The 12,656-nt window shown below is 45.6% G+C and overlaps 1 protein-coding gene across 1 annotated transcript in view; it reads right to left on the minus strand.

Moving 5' to 3' along the window:
• The window catches only part of LOC144828118 (neurexin-4-like), a 251,799-nt gene that overhangs the window by 35,948 nt on the left and 203,195 nt on the right, over window positions 1–12,656 (minus strand). The window contains exon 10 of the mRNA XM_078686238.1: window positions 8,239–8,424. Coding sequence (XP_078542364.1) covers window positions 8,239–8,424 — 186 coding nt within the window. The remainder of the gene's footprint in view (window positions 1–8,238; window positions 8,425–12,656) is intronic.

A 12,656-nucleotide genomic window follows, 5' to 3' on the forward strand; every position in this document is an offset into this window, starting at 1 on the left:
CGATCCTGACTTCACTCGGATAGTGGAAATAGGCAGGCATTTTCATTTCGAGAGGGAACATTTCAAAATAAATGATACAGTGGCTCCCTGCCTGCTAATTAAGTATTGACCCCTGTCTGTCATGGTGCCACCAGACTGCCCTTACAAGCCCGGGAGCGGGAGCAACCACTGCAAGAAGAGGTGCAAGTGCGTGGTGCAGCACCTTCTATATCACGTTTCCTGTTAGGGCACGAGTCGGGGTACCACGAGGGTGGAAGGCATCCAACCACTTATTTTCCAGGGTGGACACCGTCCACCCTGCTTTTCAAATCGCCGTCCACCCTGCCCTGCTCATCAAAAGCGTGATAAGAGCGCGCACCAAACCACGCATTTCCGGGGTAAACACAAAGGCTTGGCGGCAAGAGAGAGATTTAAAAATCCCGAGGGGGCCGCAGGAATGCTCTTGCCGATGAAGGAGTAAGATAAGGGTGTTTAACAGTAAAGACAGAAGTGGTGTTTGCTTAAAAAAAGGCAATTTTTCAGGAGCAAAAGAACTTGTAGCTTTCGGCGGGAGGAGAGATCAGAGTTAAAAGTTATATGTTTTTCATGCACTTTTTTGCTTCAAAGAAGTGGACTTGGATGCAGGTGAGCTCTGGAAACGCTAACATTCTCGAAGCTGGAATGGTGCAAACGTTGAGCATTTAAAAGTTCATACCTATGCAGTGACCATTGGATTTGAATCAATGCTGTCTTCGCTGGCCCAGCAAGCCTCTGCTTGGGAGTTTGCTCTTCGTTTTTTTTTTTTTTTGCAGTTTGTGGCCAGTTGAAAGTGCAAGAGAATCACCTTAGAAAGGTAGGTCCCGACTGTTCATGTGTTCACCTGTGTTATGCTGTTGCAATTTCTCTAACGTCTATGAAAAATGCTGCCCGTTTGAGAAGTTTGTTTTGTACAAAAAACACAGCTAAAGGGGTATCTTTACTGAAACATGATATTAATGTGCATTTCACGCACTGGTCTGTTTATGCGGTTGGCTTGTGTTAAACCATTAGCACTGTCCTGGACGGGTGCAGGACAGCAAAATATACTGTAGGGCTTTGCACACACCCCACTCTTTTCACAGGGTAGACGCCGTGCCCCCTGGCAAGAAGTTGGGCCCCACAGAAATATGCTTTTATAGCGCTATGTCGTGACGTCATGAGGTCAGTTGCATATTGTCCTACTAGGTCAGTCCGCCCACTTCTTTTTATAGGACTTGTCCCCTGATTGTGACCCATGCAAAACCATACCACTACACGCTCAAAAACCCAATACAAAGACTAAGAAACTAACTTTCCACCATGTGCTCTATAACTCCATAGCGTGCACAAATTCCACGTGCAGCGCTCTGCCTAGTCGTCTTAACCGTGACTTCCTGGTGCCTTGCCCTGGATATTCCTGTCTTAAGTCCAAATAATAGCTCTGCCGATGCACCTCATTCCAGGCCATCTGCATTCCATTATGCAGCACGGGGGCAAGCCGTTGCTGTGTCCGAGTCTGTTCAGCCCTCAGGAGCAGAGTACAGTGAAGTACAATGCTTTCAGATGACAGTACCGGGACAGGATGTGTGGTGGGGGTCGGAGGGAGACACCGGCTACATGGAGAGTAGCAATTTAATGATTAACGCATTAGTAAGCTACTCATTTGTCTGGGTGGGGGAGGGACGGGTCTGCTGTGAAACTTGGGACGGGGTAGTAATGGTTACTGTACTCTCGCGACAGTCTGCTTAATGTTCTGGTACGTTTCAGTAGTGCTGTTGGACCACAGTTTTTAGGGTGCTTATTTCCTGTTTGTTGCACTTCACCGGATGTGTCTTAGCGTAATATTATATATTACTACAGCAGCCCCTGCCCCTCTACTTAATGCATGTATATGTCTCGGTATTACCACTTCCTCTAGTGCACACAAGTTTGTTTTTTTACCCTCTCCTGAGTGCAATAGTCATGTTACTGTTTCCACCATTTCCCTGAATTGTTACTAACAGGTGTTTGTACCTCATATTACATCTGACTTTTGAGGATGTGGGGAGCTACTAAAGTGGGTGGAGCCAGTGGAGGAAATGGGTGAAGCCGGAGAAAAGTAGGTGTGGCCGCCAGCAAACATTTGAGCACCTGCACTTCATATTTTACAAATTAAGCACTGGCCAGAGGTCATGTGATGGCCCTGTCGGTCATGTGAGAAAGGCTTTGATCCTTTTTCCTATTATGACAGATCCGAACTAATGGGATTTTTACTAAACTACGAGGCAATTGAGAATGGACATCAGTTCTATGTCCTGAGGAGAACCCCATTAAGGTGGACTAGGGGTTCGAAACATGTCGACCATTTCCATTGGATCCACTATTGTAAATTGCGGAATGTGATGCATTTCTGAGCACTGATTAACCCAGGGAACATACAAAAAGACTGATTGTAATAAATGTACCTGGTGTCTAGTTTTGCTCTAACAAGGATCCGGTATTTAGCAAAATAGGGAGCGTGTTGATCTACTTTCAGAACTCCTTAGGGGCTTATAACAGTTGCCCTGTGAGGTAGCTCCCTGCTGTGTATACATTTAACTGATGTTTTGATGGATGCATTCCACATTGAAACATGATGTGTTGAATTAATGTGTTAATTATATGTTGATCTGTTTGTTAAATGTGTGATTATTTATTGTCATGTATGTCTTATTGTGGGTGGGAGAAACAATTACTGTCCATAACGAGTTGGTGGTTATTTGTGTATGACAAAAAGGTTTTTTTCAAAATAAATGTACTGTGGGTAACATATACTTGTTGACAACCACAGTTATTGAGTAAAACATGTGCATGTGAGTGTGGTTTTTAAAGAATGTCAGGTTTGGCAATTGTGTTTGGTGTACTTTCTAAAAGTGGCATTTTCAAAATTGTAATGAAAAGTCCAACTTCAACATTAAAAAAGGTTTATCATTAGAATTTCATAGGTACCAAACATGAAATAACTACCTGCTCCTAATTAGGAGTTACAGCGTATTAAAGTTAATAAGGAATTCCCAATGTTATCCAATGGGAGGGTAGTGTGAGAAAGTGCCTCTTTCTTGCATGGTATGCCCACTTTGTGCTGAATTGCTGATGCACTTTGAGTGTGCCCTGGGCTCCTGCCAATCAGGTACCCAGGGCCTGTGTTCCTTCCCTAAAACTGCATTGAAGCCTAAACCCAATTGGCATCTCTGGCCACATGTCAGCCCCTGGTAAATGGTACCGTAGGTACCCAGGGCACTGTGACCAGAGAAGGCCCCTAAGGTCAGCCATACTGATTGTGCCACCCTTAGAGTCCCTGTGCCCTGACACACACACACACTGCCTTGGCAGGCTGTGTGTCCTGGTGCAGAACAAAACATACATCAGTCACCCCTCTAGCTGGGTGCCCTATGCCAGTGGTGAGGGTACAGGTGCATGAGCCCTGTATCCCTACAGTACCCAGGTCCATCCCTGTGCACTGTAAGTGCAGTGCTGCCATTAAGAGTATATGGTGCTGGGAGGTTTTCATTATGAACTCCACAGCACCATAGGCAACACTGAAGACTGAGAAGTTTGGTATCAAACTTCTCGGCTCATTAAACCCACACTGATGCCAGTATGGGAATTAATATAAAATGCACGACAGAGGGCATCTTAGAGATCCCCCCTGAAACTCGACCAACTCCCAGTGACCTGACTGAGTGGCTGCCGATGCTGCCACCCCCAGACATGTTTCTGGACCCCTGGGTTGAGAGCTTGCCGCTCTCATGGCCTGAAACAATGCACATCCTGGGATGAGGTGCCACGCCTCCTCCCCCAGGATGGGCAGGGTTCACAAAGGAGAAGGTTCAAAGGCATACCGCCTTATTGAGCCTCTCCAGACCACCTGCTGTACTCAGAAACTGGTCCCCACTAGTTCTACCCCCCATTTTGGGCAGGAGACCCGGCGGGAAAACAAAGTGAGGAAGAGAGGTGTGCCCAACTCTGCCGACTCCACCCCTAGGGTAGGGGAGGCGAGGTGAAGCACAATCTCAAGTCCCCGCCATCTTGAGGATGGGGGGGGACCAGCCAACCAGGGACAGGTTCCTGCCCCCTCCCACTGGAGTGTGGCAGAATAGGGGTGTACCCACCCCAGGGAAGGGACCCATTGGTCCCTGACCTTTACCTACCTGTAACGCCCCTAAATTTAGTATTTAGGGGCACCCTGAACCTTCCTTCCTCAGATCCAGCAACAACAGAAAAGAAGAAGGACGAGAAGCTATGCAGAGCTAACAAGAGGACGACGCCCACTGACTTGGCCCCAGCCCTACAGGCTTGTCTCCCCTCGAACCTGCTCCTGTGAAATCCAAGCGTGTGCAGCGGCCAGCAACCTCACAAACCCCGGAGGACCTGCTTGCATTCACTTCCCAAGCTGTTTCTTCCGTGAACACCAGACGTGTTTAAACTACAGCTTCTGGTGCCAACCAGGAACCGCGAATCCAACACATGCTGAACCCGCCGAGCCCGGCCCGTGTTTGAGTGAACAAACACCACAAGGCGGTCCCCCCGGCGTTCTTGGTCCAAGATCCGGCAACACCTGACTGGCCTCAAATCTCCAACCCAGCGGTGCCTAACCATCCCTCTACATCCCAACTTACCCCTCGAAGTGCTGGTCACTCCTGGAAGATCCTCATCCCCAAGTCTGCAGTCTTTCTTTGTCCCGGACAAATTCCATTGAAATCAACAGGGCACCCGACCTCAAAACTGCACCCTGCACCCGGCTGCCCTAGTGCCACTGAGGGTGCCCCTTTGGTGCTAACTTGGTCCCTAAAGTTCCCTGAGCTTAACCATAGGAGCTTTGCTCCCACAACCCTGTGGCCTGCTTGCCAGCCGCCACTAACCAGAGTCCCCCTATCCCCCATTGGATAACATTGGGCCTCAACACTCTGCACCCGGCCGCCCGAGTGCCGCTGACGGTGCAGCAACAGTGCATCACTGACCCTGGGAGACCACTGAGTCTAACCCCAGAACCCAAACTTTAAAGACCAATTACTTATCTTGAAACCGATAACTCATTTTTCCTCATAGGATAACATTGACACTTTTTCTCCCAAAAAGTTTCTAAGTATCGACTTTTGAACACTACAAACATTCCGTAAAAATCAGCCGAATAACCAAAACGCATTTTCTCAACTGTTTTCAGGAAATGTCCCAGTGCTGAATTCAGGATCCAGCACTGAGTAAGAAAAAGTAACACTAACCTAACTTACCTGCTAAGTGAATTTCGTCCCATAGGATAACATTGGTGAGTCTGTGTGTAAATGTTTCCAAGTCTCAACTTTTGAAATGCAATAATATTCCTTAAAAATCATACCTTTAACCAAAACGCATTAACTCACCAGTCCTGTGTTAGTAAAAGTAATCTGAAAAGTAATTAACTGCATTTTACTTAAAAAGCCTATTCAATTGAATGCACTATACCTGCAATGTGTTGCAAACTGCTTTCTCAAAACTGCAATCAAAACCAGTACAAGTTACACTGCTATTTTGAACTGTATTCATACAAGCAATTTACTACTGAAAAGTATTTTTATGCTTACCTGTACCAGGCTTGCTTGGTTCTAGAAATAAAACAACAGCATATTTTTTTATACAAACCAATTGGCGTAGAGTTCAGTTATTGAGTGTGTGAGGCCATTTGCTGACTGAGTGTGTACATCAAATGCTTTACACTGTCCTCTGATACTGCCTTACTGCTCGACCAAGCTACCACTTTGGAGAGTAAGGTTATAGCTAACTTTAGCCTCTGCCATAACTCTGGGGACTGTGGACTCTGTGCACACTGAACCTTACTTTGGTGCAGTATATACAGAGCCACTTTCTTACAGGTAGGCCTTACAGTAGTGAAAAAGGAATTTATGATTTTTCCATACCAGGACATGTAAAACTTAAAAGTACATGTCCAACCTTTTAATTACACAGCACCCTACCCTATGGGCTACCTACTGCGTACCTTAGGGGCAACTTATATGTAATAAAAGGTGAGTTTAAGGCTTGGAAAGGAAGGTTTAATGCCAAGTCAACAGAGCAGTTTAAAACTGCATTCAGACTGCAGGGAAGGCCTGGGACATGTTTTGAAGTGCTACTTAAGTGAGTGGCAAAATAAGTGCTTCATGTCCACTTGGAGCATTTAATTTACAGGCCCTGTGTATATGGTATATCATCATACAAGGGAATTATAAATAAATTAAGTAGGCCAATTGGGTATATGTAACTTACGCCATATTTAGGGGAGCAAGCACAAGCACTGTAGCTCTGGTTAACAGTGGTGAAGTACATAGGGGCATATTTAAAGGAAATGGTGGAGCTTGGTGTTAAGCACAAAATGCTAACGCCACGCTCCGCCATTCAGAAAATGCAGGGATGCGCCGTACTTCCACAGATAGTGCACACTCGTACGTTCCCTCTAGTGCTAAAGTAAGCAGCCTAGCGCCATCACAAGCTCCCTTTGCCCCATAGTGCAAGGGTACCTGCGTAGATGGCATGATTGTTTATGTGCAGAACGGCATCCCTTCCTGCACATAAACAATTGCAAACGGCGATTTGTAACTTCTATGTGTGCTGCATAAAAATTGCAAATCTTCATTTTCGCAATGATTTTTTTATGTGCAGAAGGGGATGCCTTCCTGCACATAAACAATCATTCATGGCTTATTGCTGTTTCTATGTGTGCTGCACAATGCTGCACATGTAGAAACAGCGAAAACAAGTTTCTTCATCTTAAGACCAGGTTTTCCCTGGTCTTAATTTGGGCACTACCTCCTATTTATGACACCCTTGTAAATAGGGGGTGGCATCAATATCAATGGGTGTTGGAGCGGAATGCCCACCGCAACACCCATTGCCCACCCCTTTCGGGTATAGTGTGAAAGGGTACCTTATTTACAAGGTGGTGTTCAGCCACATTAAGTTATTCAATGCTGACTTGTAAATAAGGCGAAGCCACTATCACCACAGGAATGACATTAAAAGTGCTGTTCATGTGGCGATAGGGGCTTGTAAATATTCCCCACAGAGTCTTACGGGCAACAAAGACAAATTCAGCAAAAGTGGAGTTTAAAAGGCAAACGTTTGGGGGTGACCCTGCAGAGAGAGTCAGGTCTAACATACCCCATCAGTGACAACATGGAGAACCTGAGCTTCACTGTTGTCTATTTGATGTCACTCAGAACCCATAAATGGAAAACATCTTTATTCAGTTCCCTACATATAATTATAATTTTTACCTATTGTCAAATATGTAGGAAACCAGTAGCCTTTTCCATTGCAGGTCATACGGATTGAGACTCCACCTCCACCCTCTTCTAGTTCAAAGACCACTTGCAACATATGCTTCTGTCTGTCGGTCATTTTGGTCGCCGCTCAGTGGTGGACCCACAAGCCTGACACCAGCTTTCTGTATAGGCTGTAGCTCTAGAGTGAGCAACTTTTACCTACTAAGTAACCTTCTAGAACGTGACTCCCCGGCTTCAAACTCCTCTATAGTCAACAGTATTTTTCATCCATCCAATTTCAGTAATTGATCTTGGGTTACCTAATGCATGATGGGTCTTGTGAGATTGGTGCATGGAGTCTCACATGTTACTCTATCACACAGCAGGGGCAGAGGAGATTTAGAGACCTGCAAGGGTTATCTCCCCTAATACATACATGTACCACAAAAGGGAACCCATGGGTCTGTAGAAGTTACTTTAATAGCTGGAGACTTAGCCATGGTAGAATATCACTTTAAAAAGACTGTTTACTTCACCCACTATAGGTGGCATGCTTACTCATTGGGAACCTCCTTGGACCATGATACCTAGTCATGGTACAAGCTACAACCCCCTCACTGAGAGGGAGGAGGTCAAGGGTGTTATTGAGAGAGTATACTAAATACCCAAATAGTGAGCTACGGGTAGTGACGGCCGCCCAGCAATGTGAATGTGAGGATTAAAACTAGCTACAGAGTCCGCAAATTACTTTATTTGTGTGTCCCTGGACCAGGATTAAAAATGGGGCACTGCAGGAACAATTAAACCCACATTTGATGTCATATGTTAGCCAAGTCATGGTAGTGTGCCAACCACCTACAGCACAAAGCCTACATTCGCAGACGACGTGGTATGTGGTGGTAAGGAGGAAGAGGACATCATCACAACTTATTTTAAACTGAAATGAACATAATCCAGGCAATCTTTCAAGCATTAAAAGAAAATGTACCTCTTCCTCGGCATCGCAGCTTTCCAATGGTGTGGTATGCCATTTCTAATGGCGGGTCTTGAGTATCTCCCAGATGCACTGCTTTTACGGGCAAGGCCTGTTTGTCACGCAGGTATCCATCATCTCTCCTCCAGATGTGGTCATTGTTGTCACAGTTACACAGCTTACCAGAGCCCGCACAAGAGCCTAGGTTTGAAGAAGGAAATTATACCGTCACACAGGACATACTTGCCATGCCAGACAGTTGTGAGTGCCTAAAGTTCACAATTTATTTAAACATTTTAATTGGCTACAGTATGTATCTGGAAAGCTTTTTTAATACCATGTTGGGTGCCTGAAATTAAGATTGTTGCTGGTGTCACTGGCATGCATTCAAGATATGTTTTTGTAAACTGTGTAAAAGAAATGTACGGCATGTGTAACAATTTGTCATCTGCTACCCACCGTCCACTCTTTCACTGCTCTTATCTCTCCCAGCACTCCTGCTCACCTTATTCCCACTATCCTCCTCACACCTACCATCCTTGCCAACATCTCTCTTTCTCTGAGCCCATTTTTTTTCTCCAGCCCCAATTTCTTTTCTTACCCCTCTGCTCTTTCCACACCCTACTATACGAACTATGTCACTGGGACCAGAATGTCCAACCACTAGGATAGGGAGGTACACTCACTGTAATATGAAGATCCCGACACTCAGACTGGTATTACCCTGGTGTTGGTTATGAGGTTCGATATACTACTGGTCATAGGTGTTTTTATGTGTTGTTGTTTCGGCATAAAAATAGTTTGCACTATCTTTGCACATCGTGGGAGGTTTATGGGCCAGATCTTCACAGGGTTTTAGCGTTTGCAATGCCTTTAGTTCAGAGAATTTGCGAATGCTACAACCATTTTAAAACTATAGTAAGCCAATTTAACGATTTGGCAAAGGTTTTCCAAATCCTTTAATGAGTTTCAGAAACCATACTGAACCGGTATTTGGAATGGCCGTGTTTAGGGTGTGCTTTACATATAATGATTCCTTATGGTATGTATTAATCTTTTGCAACACAAATCTTGTTGAAAAACATCAACATTTACTGACTACACAAAGTGAGTGGTAGACCACAGCTTACTCCTTAAAAAAAATAAAAAAATTGTGAAAACGTATTTTTTTAAAACACATCCTATTTTCCATTAACCGGTTCCATGCTGAAGACTGAACAGTCCGTCCTCAGCCACGGTGGTTGTGTGCTTAGAACGGAACTGTTCTGTCCTCTGCACAGGACTAGGAAATCCCTCTGCTCAGATGGGTTTCCTTTTTAGGTCGACTTCTGCCAATGCGCTTGCGCATTGCAGATGTCGATCTATTGTAGCTGAAACAGTCTTTGACCCAAGTGCGGATTCGGATTACATGCAGTTCATGTGCCCGTGCAAGCGCTTCAGACCCGCCACAGCAATGCCGAGAGCTTCACACTTCAAAGGAATGCTCTCCCCCGCCCCCATGCCTCTTCTCTCACCCTTTTGTTATCTCCCCCACCCTCCCACCTTCAGCCTCTTCCTCTGCTGGACCTGCCTTCCCCCCCACTCGCTCGCACATCAAAGCTGAAGTTTAAAAAAAAATGCACAGAATATATTCAGATTTAAAAAAGACACCAATCATTCACCAAAAAGCACATATACTTTTAAAATCTACCAAGGCAGTTAGATCCTTAGAAAAGTAACATCTGTTCACTAAAAAACCGTAGCCCTCATTTCAAGTAATCGGTTAGCTGTAATGAAATTAGCCACAGTATTAGTTGTCTTGCATTAATTGACTATAATGAAGATCTTTGAATATTTTCTAGTTAGCCACATACCGACATCCTATCCCAAAGTTACATGTTCTCGAATTTGAATCTGCATTACTCCTAAATGAACAACAGTGGTTGTTAAAAGTGATTGAAGTCACTGTTTTATGATGTAATTTTATGCAAACGTTTTAATAAAAAATTACAACACAAAAAAACAACCAAGTTACGAAAATAACTTTTAAACCATCCTTTTAAATGTATTTTAAGCTTAGTTTATTTGGCACGAAATTATCCAGCAGTTTAGATTTGATTGTTAAATCATTATCTGGGAATCTCTTCTGGTACACTGCATTTCAAGATGGCGCTCGGCCTTTCAGCATCCACCATTAACACCTTGTCAAGGAGGATGGGTTTAATTGCAGTCATTATCCTTATCATCGTAGCGGGGGTATCATTGCTCAGTTCATACTCATTTCATCACATTTTGCTGCACATATGACTCCGATGGCCCTCTATGCCCTTAGTCCACCGGCAGCCTTGGGAAATTAGCCTTCTGTAGCTGGGTTGCAGCATTTGTCTATGAAGTCTTACTCTTCAGGGCAAATTAACTGGTTGGCGCCGGCCCAGAGTCTTTGTTCGTTGTGCACTAAGCCATGAGGTCTCGAGCTGCTTCGCGCCCGAGGCGGCACTTTCAGCCAGGCCGTTGCTGAAAGGAGCTGCTTTCAGCTCACGGCTCTGTGCCGTGGTTATGTAGGGGAGTCGTTTCTTCAGATTTAAATGTTCTAAAACTATTCACCCACCTCCACTTCTCCCTTCCGCCTTCGGGAACATATCTCACATCTTTTCTTGGTAGAAAGCGTATCCGGTGCCTACCCCGCCCTTCTCCGGCTCCAGTCCCAGTGTGTCTGTCACATTTTACCCTGGTATTACCCCCCCACCTCCCTGCTGGAGTTACCTAGACCGGGGCAAAACATGTTTTATGCTTTAACAGCATCCAAAGACGTGACACCACCTAAAACAGAAAAGTTTTAATCTAGATCAGTGCTTTAAATTGGAAATTACTAAGTGCAGTACTCATTAAATGGGCTAGAGATGTGGAGAGTGGGCGGGGCTATGGGGCGGGGCTCAGGGCACGACATGATGATGCACCGCTGCCAATGCTTGTTTTTTAAATGTATACTCTCGGGCGCCGCTTTCCATCCCACAGCGCCTACACTCGCATCCATGCTTGGGGCCGCATAGAGTAATTCCCTCCCACCTCTCTCCTGCTGCTTCCTGCATCATTTCCCACAAGCCGTCCTTAACTGATTCCTAGCCTGCCACTAACCGATGTTCTGGAGCGGAAGCGCTGCAGAGCTCTAGGTGCTATGCACCCGCGGGCACTTGCAGACCCTGAGCTAGAAAATCTACGTGTCCATAATGTGTGGATTACCTGCATACCCCGTGGATATGGCTCAACCAGAAGTGGGTTTCTAGGCGCTTACTTGGCAACTCATGTAACCAATCTTTTGTGCTGTTACTGGCGAGGAATGAACTGAAGGTGGCTTAACAGGTCGGGTCGGTGCTCTCAGCTGTGCCACCCTTTCATGTAGGCAGTGTGTGGCCTTATCCAGCGCCTGTGCTCCCGGAGACTGGCAGCGCTGCCACGGCTCAGTATCCTGCTCCCCAAGCTACGAACACACACTCATCCATGCTTGGGCTCGGAAGAAGGAATTCCCTCCCACCTCCCCCCGCTGCTTCCTGCATCATTTCCATAAGCCAACAGTAACACATTCCTAACCGAACATTTCCAGCTGCGCTGACGACCCTGGCACTCTGTGACTCTCTGCATCTTAGCGGAAGTGTAAAGCCTTGAAGGTCACACAGCAGGGGCGGCCTCTCTCTGGTATGCTAATCATGTACTGCGCACAGGCACTGCCATGGACTGCGAAGGAGAGGGGTGTTACTGGGCGTCTCACGGGCTGTAGTGGAAGCCTTGCCTCTTTTATGGAGGCTCTTCCTCGGCACATACCATGTTGTTTGTGAATAACATTGTTGCAGAATGAATAACTCTTTTAGTACCTTCTAATTTACAAACACTCCTTTCCCAGGCATTCACTTTGCTCCCGCCGGGGACACAACTAATAAAGATCGATCACGGCATGGTCTGTTATAATACCATAAAAAGTCCCTGTCCTTAGCAAAAAGTGTTGTTAACTTTTTACAAGATAAAGTCTTTAAAGGTATTGGTTCGCTCAGATTAATAAATGAAAAGGTAGGTCAGTACTGTTTGTCGTGGAACAATCTTGTGACTTGACGGGAAATTCCTTAAATGCTACTTTTCCCACTTCAGCGCTTTTAGTTATCTTGCCCGAGTGCCTCTTGCTGTCTAGCCAATTACATAAGTCTAGGCATCGCACCACATTTGTAAAGCCTTGAGATTTAGAAGTTTACTTCTCGGGTACCATGATCTCACGACTTGGTAAGAGTATTCTGCATCATTCAGAAACTCTGTCCATCACCACCCCCCTTTTCCAAAATCGGTTTATCCACACTATGTGTGGGAGGGTATGCTCAGACGTGAGTCCCTTGCTCATTGCACCATCAGGATTCAAGCAAGCCGGGCCGAAGAAGGCTGTGATGCCAGAAACCGGTCCCCGGAAGCTT

This window comes from Lissotriton helveticus, chromosome 4_1 (assembly GCF_964261635.1).
Source record: "Lissotriton helveticus chromosome 4_1, aLisHel1.1, whole genome shotgun sequence".
NCBI classification, from domain to species: Eukaryota; Metazoa; Chordata; class Amphibia; order Caudata; family Salamandridae; genus Lissotriton; species Lissotriton helveticus.